Source organism: Fistularia commersonii, chromosome 4, assembly GCF_037954325.1.
Source record: "Fistularia commersonii isolate RoL2024-O1a breed Wild chromosome 4, RoL_Fcom_v1.0, whole genome shotgun sequence".
In the NCBI taxonomy this organism is placed as follows: Eukaryota; Metazoa; Chordata; class Actinopteri; order Syngnathiformes; family Fistulariidae; genus Fistularia; species Fistularia commersonii.
Window position 1 is genome coordinate 4,011,390 of NC_141287.1, and position 19,983 is coordinate 4,031,372.

The 19,983-nt window shown below is 53.8% G+C and overlaps 1 protein-coding gene across 1 annotated transcript in view; it reads right to left on the bottom strand.

Moving 5' to 3' along the window:
- The window catches only part of lrp1bb (low density lipoprotein receptor-related protein 1Bb), a 205,622-nt gene that overhangs the window by 142,493 nt on the left and 43,146 nt on the right, over positions 1 to 19,983 (bottom strand). The window contains exons 3-13 of the mRNA XM_086144762.1: positions 18,885 to 19,004; positions 18,047 to 18,175; positions 15,722 to 15,979; positions 14,832 to 14,994; positions 9,580 to 9,802; positions 8,071 to 8,263; positions 7,801 to 7,944; positions 6,478 to 6,714; positions 5,910 to 6,090; positions 1,575 to 1,794; positions 731 to 920 (exon numbers count right to left, since the gene is read on the bottom strand). Of these exons, the coding sequence (XP_086000888.1) occupies positions 731 to 920; positions 1,575 to 1,794; positions 5,910 to 6,090; positions 6,478 to 6,714; positions 7,801 to 7,944; positions 8,071 to 8,263; positions 9,580 to 9,802; positions 14,832 to 14,994; positions 15,722 to 15,979; positions 18,047 to 18,175; positions 18,885 to 19,004 (2,058 nt within the window). The remainder of the gene's footprint in view (positions 1 to 730; positions 921 to 1,574; positions 1,795 to 5,909; positions 6,091 to 6,477; positions 6,715 to 7,800; positions 7,945 to 8,070; positions 8,264 to 9,579; positions 9,803 to 14,831; positions 14,995 to 15,721; positions 15,980 to 18,046; positions 18,176 to 18,884; positions 19,005 to 19,983) is intronic.

The following is a 19,983-nucleotide window of genomic DNA, read 5'->3' on the forward strand; positions in this document are numbered from 1 at the left end:
GCCAGAGTTTGCGTTCGAACCGGCGTTCACTGTAACGGGACGCGCGTGAACAATTCCTCTTTCCGTAAATGAGCCCGTCAGGGTTTACGTCGAAATCCCGCACGAGCCGAAGTATCGACGCCGCCCGCTAGCCTGCCCTCAGACGCCGACGGATCGCGACGCGATCCATAACCGCCTGTCCGACGGTTACTGGCTCCGATCCCGGGAGGAGACGGCTGATGTTTTCATCCCTGTCGGAGGGTCGTTTGTCTGCCGGGACGGCCGCTGCACTCAGCGACGGCATCATCGGGGAAGAAACTCAAATGTTGGCAGCAGAACTACAGCAGAACTACAAAAATGGCTGCCGCGGGGGTCTCGCAACTCCCGGGTCTCAGGCGCCTCCATCGCCTCTCCAACCTGCTCCTTCACGCCTCTAAATGCACTAATCCATCCTGGATTGCAGGCGGAGCGAACCCCTGCAGCACACGTGTGTGTGTGTGTGTGTGTGTGTGTGTGTGTGTCATAGGCTTTAGAAAACTTAAGACAGCCACTGTTTCCCCAGGTTATTCATAAGTCTAGTTTTGGACCTGATGATCTTGAACCCGAGGTGTTTACATGCAGGCTTCCTCAGGACACGCACACATCAGCGCCATCTGGTCCCGCGGCGCCGACGAGCACAGGATGTGGCGGTAACCCCCCCCCCCCCCGCAGGCTGGCATCGATAGCAGGAAGAGAATGGAAAGCGTCCAACCTTGCTGACTGTGCGCGTCGAACACGCGCAGGCCAAACAGCGGCGGCCTCTCGCTCCGCAGCAGGGTGACGTCGCTGGAGGACAGGTCCAGCTGGAAGACCGAGGCGTTCATGTACTCCGTCCAAAAGATGAAATTACGATAATGGGAGATTCCGAAGGGATGGTTCAGCTCTTTGCCGCTGTACACCACCTGCAGCGGGCGGCGACACACACTGTAATCACACACTTGGCCTCCGGGTCGTAGCTATGCTAACCAGGGTTTCTAGAAGCCGCGCCAATGACGGGTGGGATTCGATCAATTCTCACGGGCCGACGCACAAACGGGCCGGCGCCGTCGTTCGCTGGAGTGAACGGCATTGATTAAAGTGCATTTTGGGCTAATCATCCGCGGGTGCAGATATCAGGTTTGGACTTCCATATTGTCCCGGCACAAAAAGAGCAATCCTTTCATTTGCAAAGGACGCGCGTACCGGCTGCCGCTGATTTCAAGGATTCATAATCCATCCCTGCGTCCCCGCGGACGCCGGCGGAGTCCCGAACACCAGGGCCGAGCAAATACTAATGAGTAACCCGATATCTCTGTACATTAAATGTCAAAAAGCGAGGGGGTATTACTCCTCCCGCCGAAGATCCGAATCCGGGATCTATTTGAGGAGGCTCGAGCCGAATGCAAACGCTCCGGTGGCGGATACGAGCGGCGTGTAGATTAGCCGCCGCTCGCACAGCCGCCGTTAGCTTAATGTAAGGAGGCACTGAGATTACGCTTCCGCCGGAGAAGAACCAAATTAAAAAGGTCCGTGTTAAAGTTGAAGGTCGGACATGAAAATCTCCCGGTCCTACTCACCATCCTGCCCGAGCCGTTGAGGTGGATCTTCTCGATGTGATCGTAGTAGGCGTCGCACCAGTACATGGTGCCGGAGCCGTGGTCCAGCGTCAGGCCGTTCGGCCACAGCATGTTGGACGTGACGAAGATGCGGCGGTTGGAACCGTCCATCCAGGCCTTCTCGATGCGCCCGATGCTGTCGTTGACCTCGTCCTCCTCCCAGTCCGTCCAGTACATCCAGCTGCGGAGGCCAGGAGAGCAGAAGACCAATGTCGCGCTCGCAAGCCACAGAAGCAGCGGAGGAGACCTCCTCTTCCTCAGAACCATCCCTTGGGTGACATAGAAAGACTCCAAGGGAGAATCACCAGAGCTGAAGGACCTCTGGGAGGTCGGACACGGACGTGGACCACCTTCTCGCACACTGAGATGTGAAGTTTAGAGACACTGGGGCTTCTCCAGGAAACCCAAAGCCAGAAGCAACATCCCGTCTGCACCTTCGTTTGAGAAGAACTTCTTCTCGGCGCGGCCACTTTGATTTATCAGTTGACGCAAGGATTCTCAAAGTGTCCTTTGTTTGGTGCACACACACACGCACACACACACACACACACACACACACACACACAGCATGAGAAAACCTCTGGTACCAGAGTGGACCTCCAGGCCATTGAGACCTTTGAATTCCAGCTTTCAATGAGAAAGAAGGTGATTTGAAATCTGCCACGACTGGAAGTCCTGATCATACAGGATGATCACCTCCACTGCTGCGACGCTGCACTCAGAGTCTAAGTTGTCCTATAACACACACACACACACACACACACAAACACACACACACACACACACGGTGCTGGCTGTCTCCCAGGGCCTGAGGTATCTGAAAGCTGATTGGTCCAGGCTGGGACTCGCTCCTCTCAGGGAGGATGAAACCCAATCAGGAACGGAGTCTTGAAGTCATCTTTGTGACCCCATGAATTATTCAGCACACACACACACACACACACACACACACACACACACACACACACTCTGTATTAGATGGACCCTGTCCTGTCCAAACATCACCATAAACACGTCTTCTATGAATGCGAGCGGCGGCTGAGGACCAGAGGTTAAAGATGTTTGGAGCTCCATGAGACACTAATCTGATCAGCGCAGCCACTAATCAATACCTTCACATCTGCAGCACCTTGTTTGGAGAACAAAGTGTGTGAGGACTTTAATCCCATCTAAAAGGCCCTTCCTTTCAGAGGAGGAGGAGGAGGAGGAGGACCAACGCCAGTTCTTGGTGTCACGCCGACGTCCTGGCGATCACACGGGACTCGCAGGGAAGGATGACGGCAGCTTCTTCAATCATCTGCTGGTTCCCAGCTCATATCTGGACTCTGCAGTGAAGAGCAACTACCAAAGGTCATTTGGTGGAGGTCCTCTGTCATCTGCAGAGGGATGGAGGGGAGCTTCAAGGAACCTGGATCTCTGCAGGACACCGACTGTACGGAGATGAAACCGTATGACAGCGTGTTCTGCCGGAGCAGATGAAGGTGGTCCAGAAGATCTGGAGTGACCATTCAGACAGAACCCTTCTTGCTCTTTGGACCTCTCCTTTCAGGGGTCACCACAGGCAATCCATCTTCTGCCCCCATGGACCTTCAGCCAATCTAACCATCTCCTCTCACTCTGATCAACTTCCGGTCCTGCTCCCCTCCATCCGAGAACCTCCTCCCTGGTCTTCCTCCAGATCTCCCACCTGGCAGCTCCGTCCTCAGCATCCGTCCACCCAGATCTTCTCCATCCCTCCTCAAAACATCTCAGTGTGACTTTATCTCCGGAACATCTGCCATGTGTCGCCCCTCTGATGGACTCCTTCCTGATCCTCTCCATCCTCCTCGCTCCCAGAGAGGAACCTCCAGATCCTCCTCTCTGCTTCCTGTCTTCTCCTCAGTGTGAACCAGACAACATGGTTGCCCATCATCTTCTCCCTCGCTTTTCAGACAGAAAGAGAGACATTTTGAAAAGAAGACTTTGACATTTGCTTTTGTTACAGAACAACCAGGTGCTGGGGTGGTCCTGGATGATCTGCTATGGTCCTGGATGGTCCTGGATGGTCCTGGATGGTCCTGAGAAGACCTTTCCAGAGGAGAGGATGGAGAGCAGCAGACGGGAGCCATTGCTGAGGATGTTCTTCTTTACTTTGTTGTTTTTTCCTAACGCCTCGTTATTCCATGGCTCTCCATCTCTGTTCTTCCTTGGACAAGATGATGCTTTTCTTCCCTTCCTTCGTTTATTCCAGCACTTCATCCCGTCGCCGTCTTCTGCAGCGAAGCCTCGGTCATGTTTGCGCTTCGGATCCACGCTGACTTTGTACTTTTAAAAGGAAACGGACAAATTTCTGGGTCCGGTCTAACCTCCGTCGGCCCGTGCCACATTTCTGAGGACACATCCAGGCGACGGGAAATCGAATCCCTGAGTTGGAAAGATAGTTTCTGACAGAGAGAGAGATGGGAGTTCAATAAAAACCCAATTTGAGCGACGGCAGCGCCGAGAGCTCTGAACCACTGGATTCCTTTTTTTGGGCGTGCTCACACACACCTCTGTGGACCGAAGCTCACCTGGCCTGAAGGTGTGTGTGCACACGCATCTACCTTGCGTGTCTCCCCAGAAGCTGAAGCCACAGGTTGAACATCGAGCGGAGATGTTCGGCTTGAGTCTCCAGGAGGCGGGAGATGTTTATTATTTTCTTCAGAGACGATGCTAACGGAGGAGATGCTCCAACTGGACTGAATGCTGCTTCCTGAGTGTGTAAAACACCTGCCGCGAACCTCCGCCGACACCCGGAACCTGCTTTTATTCCACCTTCAACACCAAAATAAGTGCAAACAAACACCCGCTCCTTTTTTCCAGACACTTAATTCTTTCTGTTAATGACGCTCTCCGCCGGTGCGGCCGCCCTGCATACATTAGGAAGCGTGCAAAGCAAATGATGTATTGCGGCTCCGGGACGGCGTGATCGGAGGTTAATTGTGTCTAATGAGCTGGTGGCGCCGGTTCATCTGCACACAGGACCGTCGGTTAAGTTTCCTTCCTCAGGCACTCGTGTCTCCTAACTGATAAATCCTGCACGACGCCGCCATTCATCCACACACACACACGCTGTTACATGTTTGATCCCCGGATCACTGTCAGGATTAGCATTGGAACCAAAGTGGCGCTGAAATTGCCCGGGCTAACTTGCATCAGCGCTGCAGATTGGCAGAAAGTGAGACATCGGGACTGATTTCAACATGACAATTCCTTGACTTGCATGGAGCTAATGAAGAGAAATCTGCTCATCATGAATAATTCAGACACCAAAGTGTTCGCTGATCACATATCTCTGCCTCTTAAAGCGTACACACACACACACACACACACACACACACACACACACACATTTTTCTCCCAGCTAAGTGTTTAATTGTGGCTGTGAGATGACAGATGTGTGCGGTGACATCGGAGGACGCCTCTCACGACAGTCGATGAATTCCACCTCGGATCGCCGGCGTGCCTTCATACACTCGGCTGTTTGTCATCTAACACGTCATCTAACACCCTGCGGTCGGGGTCCCTGCTGTCACCCCTGATCGAGGCGGGGTCACCCCGATCTCAGGGACGCATTGACACAAAAATCCCCATCCACCCTCTCATCCACTCATCAAGGCAACTCGGGGTGTCACATGAACCTCCTGCGTGTTTTTTGGACCCGATCCAGCCGGGGAAGATACATGCATACATAGAAAGCATACATGTCACTTTCAGACGGGTTTCTGGGGAAAATATTGATGTTCCGGTTTGGTTGTGTTCATTCCCCTGTCCTTGAATGCAGGTAAAGATGAGGAAGCTGAATCTGATCTGGATCCAGTCTCATCTCAGCTTCAGGGTCCATGACGGTTCTCAGACGGGTATGAAAAGTACCACGCTGATCACAGTGCTCACCACAACCTCACTCGCCGCAAAACAACTTCCTCATAAAAGTAACGACCAGAAGATCTGGAGTAACCATCCAGACAGAACCCTTCTTGCTCTTTGGACCGCTCCTTTCAGGGGTCACCACAGCCAATCCATCATCTGCCTCCATGAACCTTCAGCCAATCTAACCTTCTCCTCTCACACCAATTAACTTTCAGACACATCTCAGACACATCTCAGTGTGGACCACGGTCCCGCTGCCGAGGACAGATTTGCAAAGAACTCTGTGAGTTCAAAACTCGAAAAACCGTCCGTCTACCATTTTCCAGGAATTGCGACGCTCCCGGACATAAAGACGTATTTAGCCCGAGTAGCCCGAGTGGCCCACTGGAGTAAGAGTCGCCTCCTGACCTGTTCAGAGGGTCCACCACGATGGCCCTGGGGTGCGACATGTTTCCCTCCAGGAGCGTCTTCCTGGTCTGGGAGGCCTGCTCCAGCCTGGCAACGCTGATGGTCTTCCTGTAGCCGTCATTGGTCCAATACAGGTTGTTCCCGATCCAGTCCACTGAAATCCCTTCCACATTGTCGAGCTCTAGGAATGGAGGACGCAGAATTTTGGAAAGGATTCAATCGTGGATCGGGGTTTTATCTTAAGGGAACGTTCTCATGGTGTTCTTCAGTCTTATATGTCTGAAACTAGCATAATGTACAATATAGAGTATGTTCAAGGTAGAAATAGTGAAGTCCTCTCTGTGTTCAGAGGCATCCAGGTGGGAAAATAATACAAAGTCTGACAGTGTGAAAGTTTCTTGAGTGCTGAAGAGTTCTTTTCTTCCCTTGAAATTGGAGACAATTTGTGATCTATATTTCATGAAGACTTGGGTTTGCTGAGACCATCCGTACAGGAAGCTCACCGGTTCTGAATCGACCGATCGGTCCGGATGTTGCGGAGTGAAAAGAGAGGGCCGGCCGGACTCACCGTCTTTGAGGATCGTCTCTCGACCGCTGCCGTCTATTTTTTGCCGCCCGATCAGAAAACTGGTGGTGTCGGCGAAGTAGATGTTCCCTGACTTGGCGTGATAGTCGATGGCCCGAGGGTTGACCAGGTCGTCGACGGGCACCATGTGCTCCTCACTGGACTTGATGTTCATGTCCAGCCCCCGGATGACGCCGGGACGCCCCTTGCCGTAGAAGAGGAAGAGATCGTTCTTGGGTTCTACGATGCAAGAAGAGACAGAGCCCTCTCTGCGGTCACTGGGAAGGAACAGTTCTGATTTATCACCTTGCTAGGTCACATTGTTCTTCTCAGCCGGCCGGAACCGCGGCTATCCGCGAGCCAGAACGGTGCGGACGATCGGTGCCCGTGACCCTCCACCATCTCCATCACGACGCTTCTGCTACAAGGCTACGCCGACAGTAGACGGGAAATGCTTGCGCAAACACACAGCAGTAAATACTTATCTTGGCTGTGAACACTGTCTACTCAGGAATAGCGTGGCGTCTGGCTAAAAGACAAACAGAGTAGCCTAGAAAGCTGAGGCAGCTCCTCTGTGGCCTGCCAGCCGCTTAGGGGGCTGTATGTTCTTGGACCCTTCCAGATCCTCAGGAGAGGCGAGGGGAGGAGGGAAGGAGGTTTTCCAGGGAGAGGGGCGGACCTCTCCTCGCTCTCAAGCTCCTACCCAGGGGACGGTGATATCGGGGGTGAGGACCACACATGCCTCAATTCAATTTATCATTTTGCGAGGGAGAAAGCAACTACCCAGGAGACAATCTGGCGACCCAGATATCAAACTCCGGTGCGACTGCCGAGCGAAGAAGCGCTACCATTTAGCAGCCAATCTCATTATGTTTAGGGCGAGCGCGAGGAAGAGAAAGATGCCCGGTGTCATCAGAATATCTATACGGGGGGAATAAATCAAATGTGTCACGCCAAACCTCACGGCGCTTTGTTACCCAGATCGAATGTGGCGCTCCCCCGCCGACCGTACCTACCGTCACCGGGATCTCCTACTCTTGATGTCAACTTCACAACATACAGAGATTGATCAAATGGCCAAACAAATGCGGACGAGCTTTAGACCTCATTACGGCGAGAATCAACCAGCCGTGCGACAGCGGATAGCAGGAGATCACTTCCGCGCCCAGTTGGCCCTTTTCCATCAGTGCACGTCACGGTCCGCGGCAGACACCCGGCTTCGACATGACCTTTGCGGTCCGGATCGCCCATGTGGAACGTCGCTAGCTTACGTTGGCTACGATATACCGATCGCGTGACTTCGAAACAAAGGAAAAGCAAACTGACTTTTGCAGGACTGTCCGTCCGAGCCCAAGCTGTAGCCCGTTCTGCAGTGGCAGCTTCTGGACTTGTAGCTGCCGCTCAGAAGGCAGATGTGCCAGCAGCCTCCCGGTTTTCCGTACGAATCCACCTCGCAGGCATGAGTCCTGACTGCGGACGCAATTCGACAAGGACACGTCTTGGTGAGCTCCGGCGGCATCTTCCACATCGACACAGACGGGACCTTCTGTGTCCGCATCTGGACACGCGTGTGCATCATCTGAACATACGCCTGACCTTTAGGCTGAGTGAGTTTGTGGTAGACCCGGAGTGCCTTGGCGTTCCCCAGGCTGGCCAGCGTCCTGCTCTCCGCCGTGATGTTGAACCTGTGGATCTGCAGCAGCTCCGCGCCGGACGCCCCTGCGGACGGGTCCGACCGGGTAGCGTAGAGGTAGTCCTCGAATAAAGCCAGAGCATAAACGTTGGACACCTGCAAAACAAACGCTGGTCTTTACCACCTCTGAAAGAACACAAGTGAGACCGACGACAGCGACACAAATGAGTGAGTAGACGTTATTCTCCAAAGACGCAGGGAGTCCAGGGAAGGTAGCCGCCATCTGAAGGTGCAGGGATCCACTGTACATCAGGGGAACACGGTCAAACCTTCACCCCCGACCCTCGCCCTGGAACCTCCTCCACAACCGGAGGAGGTGCCGGTTGCAGGAGGTACCTCCGAGCTCACACACTATCACACAAACATGTGCTGGGAATGAAAACACTCTGAAAATAAACACCAACCTGTGTGTTGCACCGGCTGCAGGAAGGATCTTGTCACATTACAATATTCATTTAACCACCCACACACACACACACACACACACATTCTGGTGATGTAATTGCTGTGGTGTGGTTGGGGGAGTGAAAGCTCTGGTAGAGTTCCAAGTTTCTGGCGAGGCAGGCATTGGTGAACTAGTGACAGCACAGCGTCAAAGTTATTATCATTGTGTTTCTACTGAGAGCCTTGTGTGAAGCTGCTCCTCTTCCCCAGATATTGGACTGGTTAATTGGCTAAGTTTTAAATCTAATTGGAATTCTAGCGGCGATTGGACACACAAACACGAACGGAAGACCGTCCCAATAACGTTTCAAATTTTTTAAAGGTGAATCACAAGACGAAAGGGTGCCAAACGGAAGCAAATAATGAACGTTCAGCCTAGAAGCAGCCGCTCCCCGGCAGAAGCCCCCACGGGACCCGGACTCCAGAGGGCGACTACTGTTCATCGGAGGGGAACTGTCCACGCTACTGGTCTCTGAAGGACTGCGGTGCCGAGTCTGACGGAGGGGCCGCTTCCAATCCCTCGGGAAGTACATGTCCTGCCCCTTTTCCAATCCCAGGACACGCATCCGTCGTCCGTTCCTCAAACACTAACCTGCTGTCAAGGGCCTCTTTAAGCGCAGGATAATTATAATTATTGTTATAATTATCCTTTCCATGCTTCTGGATCTTCAGCAATCAGGTTAGAAAGAAGCCCATCGTCACGGGTAAACACTGAAGGACAGCCCTCAAGAAGGATGCTCTTCGGATACACTGCCGCAGGAGTTACAATTGCAAGCCGCGGATGCATTAAGCTCTTTGTGGACCTGGTAGCAAACTCATGTAATTAATAATAGCAACGCTAACAGTAGCTGTCTGATATTGTGTGTGTGCACAACATAAGGGAGAAAATCTCCTTAAAATGGCCACCCAGTCCGAAAAAGAAGGCAGGGGTTGCGAAGGCTGTCAAGGCCCCGCCGGGCGCCGCTCACCTGGCTGCCGTGCACCACCGACTGTCTGTTCTTGCCTTGGTAATCCACCACGTCGATGTAGTCCAGGTAGGCGTCCGCCCAGTACGCCAGCTTCTTCACCACGTCCAGGGCCACCGCCGTGGGACGCTCGATTCTCTGGGTGACCAGCCGGGTCCGGTTGGTGCCGTCCATGTTGCAGCGCTCCAGCTTGGCCTCGTTCCCGTAGTCGGTGAAGAACATCATCCTGCGGTGGGGAGAAGGATCACCGAGACGAAACCCTCTGTGATTAAAACCGTCAATGACAGTTCCAAACAACGGCGCGATGACATCGTGCACGGCAGCACGCGGGGTTTCTGGAGCTCCAGAGGGCTGAGAGAGAAGAAGGAGACCGAAGCATGGAAAGGCAGCAACAGGGTTTCTGAAATGTGACGAGGAATCTGGCGAGAAGCAGCACAGGAGACGAAGCGGCGGCCGGATGAATCCTTCATCGACGGTGAGCCGTGGCTTCGCTGAGAAGAAGCGAAGGTGTCGCTGAAATGACCTTCAGCCCGGCTGGAGCCTCAACATGCCGGGAAGGAAACGACCTCCACCGATTGGGCTGCAAATCACTTTGGATGTTTTTGCAGCTGCAACAGCCAGAGTCTCAGTCACCTCAAAACCACTGATAGACACTTTGTGTGTGTGTGTGTGTGTGTGAGTGTGAGTGTGTGTGTTTCCTATGCATATTGCAAATTGCCTGAGACTAAACATTAATTTATCAGACTTAATCTATTCATTCATTTATTTATGCTGAGGGAGTCTCCCAGGTGAATGCTGTCCCGCTGCCGGAGGGCATCAACCCGGTTATGGCCGGCCTCCGTGAGCGAGGCCACCTCAGAACCTCTGGGCCGGCGGCGTCTCGGCGGCGAGGATGAGATCTCCGTCCGACCGGGAGCGTTTCTCCGGTCGCCTCGGAAACACCGGGAACGAGGCCGGGCCAAATGGGGACGAATTAAAGAGCTCAGGAGGTACTTTGTGAATCAGACGGAGAAAGTTTACACCTTCTAAACCTGGGAGGTGGCCCGCCAGCCCACCAGCCCACCAGCCCACCCGCCCACCCGCCCACCCGCCCTGCGGGGGGCCGAGGACCTCCGCGCGGTCGACGCAAATCAACTGATTGATGAAATCTGACGCACACAGTTTGCTTCTTCTGAAGCTGCGGGAGCTTTGGGAAATCAATTAAAAGAGGCTGGAAGCTCCTGTGCCTCCAGCAGAGAAGGTGTTCCTCCATCACCAGGACAGCCTCCACCTCTAATAACCACCCACAGGTTGGGTTCCCAGGGAAAGGAGCAGCCCAGCTTCCAGCAGAGGCTGGCTCGGCTCCGCAGGCGCAGCTGGACAGAAGCTCCCACGGCTTCCAGTGATAATGACCTCCACATGGAGGTGCAAGCTGAGTGTGCACGGGCCGGATGCTCTCTGAACCCCAAACCCAGCAGCATCAGCAAGGAACCCGGGGAGTCGCTCCAGGATTAGGACCCGGAAAACGCTGACGCTCAGGCTTCAGGGGTAAAACAAGGACTTGAAATGTAATAATGTACGTCCGGGTCCGACGTCCGCCAGGGTTGGAGACTTCAGAAGCGTCCCGTGCATCCGCTCCCTTCGGTAGATGTTGTCCTTCACCGATGATAGTGAAGCCACATGTTCCCGTTACCCCGGAAACATCCCGGCCGGGTCAAAAAGGAGCCCCTATGTTGTTCACGTTGAGGTAGATCCACGCCGCCGTTCCGTCGGCATGGAGACGGGGCACGGGAAGTATTTCCGGAGCCGTGCCTGCGTTTGGATCCGAGGTCTTAATTCAAGAAAATAACCCGGTGCATCACCTGTGATTATGGAGGAAAATGGAAGCATTATTTCTGAATACGGAATCATCACCTGCCCCGGCTTCGCTGTTTTCCAACGGAGTTGGCGAAAATTAGCGCCATATATCACCCGGCAAAGGAAATGAAAGCATTATTTCTGCTGTCGGCTGATTACCTCCTCCGGCCCGCGCCTTCCGCGCTGAGCTGGAATTCAGCATCAATCCGACACGTTTTTAATAAAATCATATCTCATTCTGCATTTATTCTCCTTCCGATAACGTCTCAGATGCTTATTGAACCTCCCAGTTAGCGAGAAGGACTTCTCCACATCGCCTTTATCGCCCACGAAACCGTGTTATAAGCACACCGCTAATAGCAGAGGCAGTGAGACGGTATTGGAGATATTTATTATAATGATAAGAAATGACCAGGCGTCGATGAGCGTGAGGTGTTTTCAGATCCTTCTCAGCTGCGCGGAAGAGCCGAGGCGGAGGAAACATCTCCCGCTGCCCCGTGTTTCGGTCAGCTTTCACAACACGGATGGTCTTGTGAATCGGCCGTGCAGTAAATCACGTGATGTTTGCGCAGAAGAGCGACTCCACTGAGTCTCGTGGTTCCGGAAAGGCTTCGGACACAGATTCACGTCCTCGAACCTCCGTGAGGATCTTCTCCGCCGACTCCGGACCCGGCTCGGACCGGAACGACAGGGACGCCGCACGTATGTCAGCGGCCTTCGCCTCCTGGCCGTGCACGTGTTCTCCAGTTCTGCTGCACGAGGCGTACAGTCGGTGCACGTGAGGCGCATCAGCTTTGACAGGGGGTTTGTTTTGGAGAATATTGTTTGGCGCTCCACGGCGAACGGTACCGTAGCCCGGGTGACCGGCGAGCCCCGAACGCCGCCGTTCCCATTGAACAAAAAACGCATTCTGGGGTTTCTTACGCAGTTCGTGGTCCTTGTCCTTCTTCTCAAGAAGACAAGAAATAAAGATAATGAGAGTGAAACATTCAGAATCCCTGCTCGTGAAGATCTCATTCAGATGTCAGGTTCTGTGCCGCTGTCATTTAGCCGTAAAAACAAATACTTAAAATAAATCAATGTGGTCGCTGGACAAAAGCGAAGCCTTTGAAGGTCGACGTCCAACCCACGGCCCTTCTAGTAATGAGAGGAAAACAGAGCGGAATAGAGAACGCCGGGGAGACGATACAAAACAGAAAAGTAGGAGGATCTTCAGAGCAGCCGGTTCCTCCCGCTCAGCCGCCGTCCAACAACTCGCCGGTTCCTTGTTTCCCCCTCGCCGCTCGGGGCTGCCAGTCCTCCCGGGCTCGCATCTCCGGCAGCTTCCACGGCTGCCCAACTAGGGAGGACACTTTGAACGCCTCCGGGCGTCAAACCAGCCATCGTCTCGGTGGCCAGACGCCCTCAGACGCCCAGGGGTTCTCCGAGCCACGGAGGGCTTCCCACGCAGCCATCTTCACCTCGCACTCAAACGTATCGGACCCGACCGGAACTCGGAGACGGCGCCATTGACGAAACCACAACAGCGTGCATCTTCAGGAGGCTCGCTTCTGCGGCTCCAACACTTGTCTTAGATGATTGGGACGTTCTAGAGATGACCGGCATACGATGGCGCCGGTCTTTATTGGCGACGTTTGGAAGCGGTCGTGACTCTGCCGCCTCCTGAAGAGCTGATCACCCACAGCCTGGACTTTAACTCGACCGGAGTCCCGCTGGGTGAGATCTTCTGGCTCCGTGCGGCCCAAGGTGCCTCTGACGGCCACTCTTGGGACGAGATGTTCATGGATCCTGAAGATCTCCCTTATGGAAAAAGATATTGTCCTCCTTTGAGCTTCCAGCCGTTCTGTGCGTGGAAAGCTGTCTGAAAGACGCTGAAGGCAGGCTCGGCGTCCACCGTCCGCTCGGCTTGATCTTCTGCCAGGAGAAGGAAGGGAAGATAGCGGGTTTCACTGCTCCAAGTGGCGCTCACATTGGCTTAGCCAGGCGAGAAGAATCTTCCAGAAGGTGTTGTGAAAATATTTGATGTAACTCTGAAACCTGGGAAACTAAGATGTCCCTGCTTCATCAGTTGTCCGTCTTCCAAACAGCGTATCCTTCTCCAATCACACGAGACAGCGAGTATTCACACTAGCGTGCCTCCCAAATGCTGGAATATTTCCCATCAAGACGGCACCTCCTCTCACTGCATCAAACCCAGACTTGTACTCTCCTGCATCCTCTGAGCCCTGCATGACTTCAACCTTTTCAGGCCTCAAGTAAACAGCCAAAGACACTCTGACCATTCTTTGTTATTCACCAACTTCCTAAAGGAAGCCTCCAAAAAATTCCACCACAAAGGCTCTGGATCATCATGTCGCCGCGGCGCTGAGCTGGAGGCGCTGCATCGGCTGCCCGGGAGCCGGGAAGGCCGGAAGGTTTCTGATCACGGAGATGGTTCTTCTGCTACAAAGGTAAGTCCACCCAGGTGGTGGTCATTGAGAGCGGCTGGAGTCCAAGCCCTCGGAGTCAAAGCCGACCTCCGACCTCTTCCTCCGCCGACCCCGGCGCTGTGTGACGGCAGCTGTGTTCGCTAGCTCGCCACGCTAAGGGAAAGGGAGATGTTCTCAGCTGGAAGAATGGAGATTTTCCTTCTTTTCCGACGCCTCCCTGAGAACCCCAGGAGGAGGTTTCTCCAAGCAGGTCAGTCTGAGGGCGCTAACACCCACAGTGCCACGTCTTCAAGCCTTACCAGCCCCCAGTCCATCGGTGGAACCAACCCACAGCAGAAGAAGAAGAAGAAGAAGAAGAAGAAGAAGAAGAAGAAGAAGAAGAAGAAGAAGAAGAAGAAGAAGAAGAAGAAGAAGAAGAAGAAGAAGAAGAAGAAGAAGAAGAAGAAGAAGAAGAAGAAGAAGACGAAGAAGACGAAGAAGAAGAAGCTCCCCCCGGACAAGAGGAGAAACGTATTCAAAACACCAAACACGTCCAGCCGCCGCTGCCACAGCCCCTCCCCCCCTTTCTTGGCACGCGTTCCATCACGGATCTTCTGGGGAACCCTATTAATTCACAAACACTCCACTTGGTGTGACTGTCGATCCCCCGCAAGACTTTTTTCTATTCCATAGTTGGCCTTATTTTTTCTGATCTTCACAGAGACAAAAACCCTGTAATAGAACGCCCTACGGGGGGATCCACACCAAGAAGACGAGCGGCGAGTACAAACGCACGTCTAGACACAAGCGGCATCCACCATCTGCAGCGCACGGGAGACGGAGAAGGACGGCCAATCATCTCAACCCCTTCATTGTATCTCACTCACTTCTTCCAGACGAGTCGATTGTTATGCACAGTCATTTCTTCATCCCTCCCCCAACACAAGATACATGATGATAAATGAGGTTTGCCACACACACACACACACACACACACACACACACACTCACCCCATGAGAGGATCCAGGGCCATCCCTCTGGGATTGAGAAGGTCCAGCAGTAAGATGGTGACGCACGTGTTGCCGCTGCCGTCGCACACAAAGATCTTGTCGCCGACCCGGTCCACGAAGTACAGGTTTCCGGTCAGCCAGTCCACGGCCATCTGGTCCACATCTGGGGTGGAGGGGGGTGGAATCTATAACAGGTCCACTTTACACACTCAATAAATTACAAATAAATACAAAAAACATCAGAAACACCCTGGAGTGCCCTGGGTATCATCATCCCTTTGGTATTATCATTCGTAGTGATATGGATTCATTTCACTTTGTGAGCTCGTCCTTTTTAACAGCAAACTACAATAAGCAGCTTCCATCCGTGTCCACGGAGCCGCCTCAGTGGGCCAGGCCTTTGCTTCGGGGTTTGGACGTCCGAAGCACAATGGATGGTCGCCTTCCCTGGGCGTGGACGGACAGTCGCCCGGCTGGCCGACACCGATGTGGACGGATCCTACCGGCTTCCTGTGAACGGGCGGCGCCGCTTTAGAATGTGTAAAGTGTGGATTTAGTCTCCGGTTTGAGCTCATTTGGAGTTCCTGACAGCTCCGACCATCTGGTCTCCGTCGGGACTCGTCTCATCTCTCACAACCTGAGGCTGAGATCCTGCTCCGGTGGACCTGCACAGCTGAAGGACACCATCTCCAGCGGGACGCCTTCTCTTGTGAATGTCACAGGAATACTGCCATCGGATTGGTCGGCCGTCCGCTCGCGGTCAAAGTGTTTACGCCGAAGCGTACGCCGTTTGATAAAAGGTAACATTAGCATTAGCATGCTCAGAAGCTAGCATTAGCGCGCTGTGCGTCGGGGGGCCGTCGGGACCCGCCGCTCCGTGGAGGACCTACTTTGCAGGCTCTTCTGCGTTCTGGTCTCCCATTCCCGCGTGAAGCCGCGAAGGTTCCTCATTTCCGCACAGCGCAGATGGCCGGAGGTCTCGGTGGACAGAACCCAGCAGACGCTGCCCCGGACGTGCTGGAAGTCCAAGGCCAGGGTCCCGTTGGCCCCCAGGGACCTCAGCGGCTGGAGGCCCGTCCCGTTCAGCTGCGCCAGGGCGATGCGATCCGAGCCGCCCACGAGGAGCACGGGCTGGCTGTCTCCTGGATCTGGAACGACACCGGACATCGGGGTCTCTCTCTTTTGTCGAAACATCAGAAGCTCGACGGACCTCGATGCGGCGAGGACTCGGAGAAAAGCAAGCGGGGCGAGCGGACGAATCCATCACAGCGGAGGGAATAACCGGACAGCGATAAATCTGAAAAGACATCCCGACACTTTACCGAACGGCAGCGAGCGAATAAACCCAGAGCCGACGTCCCGATGTGAAGTCGCCTCTGCCGAAGGTTCAGAGGAGGCCGGGGCGTCCACCCCTTTTCCTTCTGGAGAGGCTCCATCGCCGAGCGGCGTTCGGTTAATCACATTTCGCCTCCGAGGAGCAGCTGTGGGACTCCTTCCTTCCCGCTCAGATCCTGGCCGGGAGCGTGCCGACTCCAATCAGGCGGCCAAAGATTGATTTCCGAGTGCGGCGGCGGGGAGAGGCCGACGCCCGTGGAAGGGCTGGCGGTGGGATTCACACGCAGGAGAGGTCGCCCGCTTCCACGCCGCAGATGGCGGGATTCAAAAACCCAATCTGCCAATCACACGGAAGGCTCAGAGCGCAGCCGGTAACAGTCCTGCAGGAGATGGAACATCTCACAGCAGAGCAGACGCTACGTAAAGCCGTGTGCAGTGACTGGATTCACATTAAAAATAAGGCAGGGCCGTGAAGCGCGCGGATAAGGACGGGAGGTCCTTAGAAGGACGGGAGGTCCTTAGAAGGACGGGAAGTCCTTAGAAAGACCAGAGGTCCTTGGAAGGACGGGAGGTCCTTAGAAGAACTGGTCGTCCTTAGAAGGACTGGAGGTCCTCCTCGAGCCACCGCAGCGGGCGACAGACGGCTCAGAACGGCGTCGGCCACTCGGGATGGATACTCAGCCTGAGCGGAGAGAGGCGCTCCATTCTCTCATTACATCACTTAAGACTATTAATGATCCCACTTGTTAATTATCCTCTCAGTAATTACCGATGCTCGTCCACGCACTCTCGCTCGAGGGTCATTTGCCGACTTGTTTTCAGCGAGTTCTGCCGCAAAGATGCGCTCAATATTTCCTAACTTCCCCGCGACACTTCTACCGACCGGCGTCCATCAAAACGATGAGAAAAAAAAACCATGGGTGTTAAACGGCGCTCTGGAAGGACCGCGGGCGACGGCGCCGCGCCGCCCCTCGCATGGATGATTTACAGTGTTCTTCTGGGCTGAAGCACGTGGCTCGCACGCCTACAGTGACGTCCGGCGGTACGTTTGGGCGGGTGCCTGGGTCTGGGGCGCAGCGAACCCCCGTCCCCGCGGCCCGGCGGGGCATCACGGAGCAGACGCGTTAACCGACGCGCCGTTGTTTGGATGACAAACACAATAAAGCGATGCCATGCGTCTGACTTTAGTCGCAGCCAAATGAGAGGAGATTAGATCAAGATTAATTCCCCCAGAAGAAATATTGCACTCTAGACTTCCAATTCCAATCTTACAGCGGGCGTGTTTTTCATACCCCGCTGCTCCTCGTCTCCGGGCCTCGGAGAGCTCCGTCTGAAATTTATATTCATGAGCTTTTACAACTAACGGTAACACCGTGGTTATCGCCTTACTACTATTGCTCCGTGCTAGATTAATATTAATGCACGCCGGCGTTGGCTTCTGTTGGGTTTATGGATAATCATCCCGGGCTTATTCCTGCTAGAACACCGCTCATGTTGATTAAAAGCTGAGACTGTGGCGTCCTCCCCGCTCGCCGCTTCCAATCCTCCCAACAAACGCCGGCCCGTCGGCATCCTCACCTGGCCGGCCGTTGTTTTTTCCCCAAAGTGGGCCGTCTGGCTCGCCGAGCGCCCGGACCGAGCGTCCGACGGGGTTACCGTGGCGGCCGGAGAACCCTCCAGACGGGTCCCACTTCTCAGGCTCATTAATTTTATCATTATCCGGCGCTGACCACATCTGCCGGCTCCCCCGGCACTGATCGATGTGCCTGCCGACGCGCCGCGTCCGTCTTGAGCCGGGATTTAACTCACTTTGTACAAAACTCTGTTCATTAAGAGGAGAGAGGAAGGCTCTTCCGAGTAGATTGCGTGGTTTCGCTCACCTTGCCTGGCCTTGCAGGACGTCTTGTCGGGCTGCAGGACGAACCCCTCCGTGCAGCCGCAGCCGTAGGAGCCGTAGGTGTTGGTGCAGGTTTGGCTGCACGCCCCGTACGTGGCGCATTCATCGTGATCTTATGGAGGAAACAAAAAGGGTTCTTTTGGGTTCTCAGGCAAAACTGTTCTCAGTTCTACTACCTCAGTGGTGGAACAAACTTCCGGAAGCAACAAGACCAGCATCATCTCTCTCAACCTTCAAGAAACAGGTAAAAATGTTTCTCTTTCAGGACTTTTTACTGCGCTGATGCCCCAGATCAGGTTAGGCAGCAGGTTAGGCTATGCAGTGTGTGTGTGTGTGTATGTTTGTGTATGTCTTTGTCAAAAAAAAAAAAAAAACAACTCACTCACCCCACCTTACTGTTCTGTATATTTCCTGTGCATCGTGTATTTGCAAGTGTATTTGCAGTCCTTATGTCCTCTATTGTAAGTCGCTTTGGATAAAAGCGTCTGCCAAATGCAATGTAATGTAATGTAATGTAATGTAATGTAATGTAATGTCATGTAATGTCATGTAATGTCATGTAATGTCATGTAATGTCATGTAATGTAATGTAATGTAAAAGGGAAGAGAAGGTGCTCTCAACCGTGACCCAAATACACCAAGCATACTGAAAGTGGCCTCGCCGCAGAAGCCGGGCGGGATCTTGCTCGGGAGCCTCTGAACATATCGGAGGTCTTCAAACCTCCTCTCCGCCATCAGAGCGCCTCCGAGGATTTCTAAGGTGTCAGAGCAACACAGCTCAGGAGGCATCTTGGCCCCCCCTCCCCGCTGACGGAGCCTACCGCGGCAGCTCGTCCCGTCCTCGCCGACCTCGAAGCCGTCGGCGCAGAAGCAGAAGGTGCCATTCCTGGTCATCACGCAGCCGTAGCGACAGCGGAGCTCGTGGCAGGCCGACAGCAGCTCTGCAGGGGACAAGAACAAGGAGGAGGAAGGGTCAGCGGGGAGGGAATCACCTGCGGGTGGAGATTTATTGGACAAGCTGTGTTCCAGGCAAAGTTTCCATGTCAGTTTTTTTGGAAGAAGTTTCAAGCCAACATTACTAATTCAGAAAGCGTCTATAACCCGCCCGTGGTGCCCCGCAGTCTGCAGTGTACATCCCATCACCACACCATGCCTTATAGAAACATGGACGGCAGAAAAACACTCAACTAATTCTGTATTTAGAACCAAAGTATCTGTGATTATATAAAAGTAGCACAGACAAAACCCACCATCTTTACATTTGAATTCAATGCTTTTCAGATCCCTTTAATGGATAAATCTTGGCCACTCGCCGTCCATATTTGCACTCTTTGTATTGATGTTGTATTTGATCACAGCATGAGTGGGTCTCCAGCGCTCTGATTGCACGTATCATGCAAAGCTCAGGAGCTCTGAAAATCAACAACCGGAGCAAAGGACCTTCCAGGAGGAGCTCAGCTCCGTCTGGACCTGCAGGAGCGACGACCAGATGCACTAATCCTACACGAATCAGAAGCTGTGTTACTTTGGAAGGCGCCGCTCAAACGCGGGAAGCGGCTGCCAATCAAACCAATCAAACAACCCCGAGCGCCGTCAGACGGCCGTCACCCGGCACCGGCTCTCTGAGGTCCTCCCAGAAGACGCCACGCGGAGGAGGAAGCCTCCTGCTTCCATCAGAGACGTCACGCAGAAACAAGCGCTCACTTTTCAATCCCGGAATAAAATACAATGACATCAGCCTTTGGTGTCACAGCGGGCGGAGAGGAGGGAGAAAAAACAGGAAAAGGAGTTGGGGGGAGCTGAGGAGGTCCATTCCAGTCAGCTGATGTCCTCACACACACACACACACACACACACACTTCCTCTGTGATTTGCAGCGACCTGAATGGTGAACCCTGACCTGAAGGGACTGGGCACGTC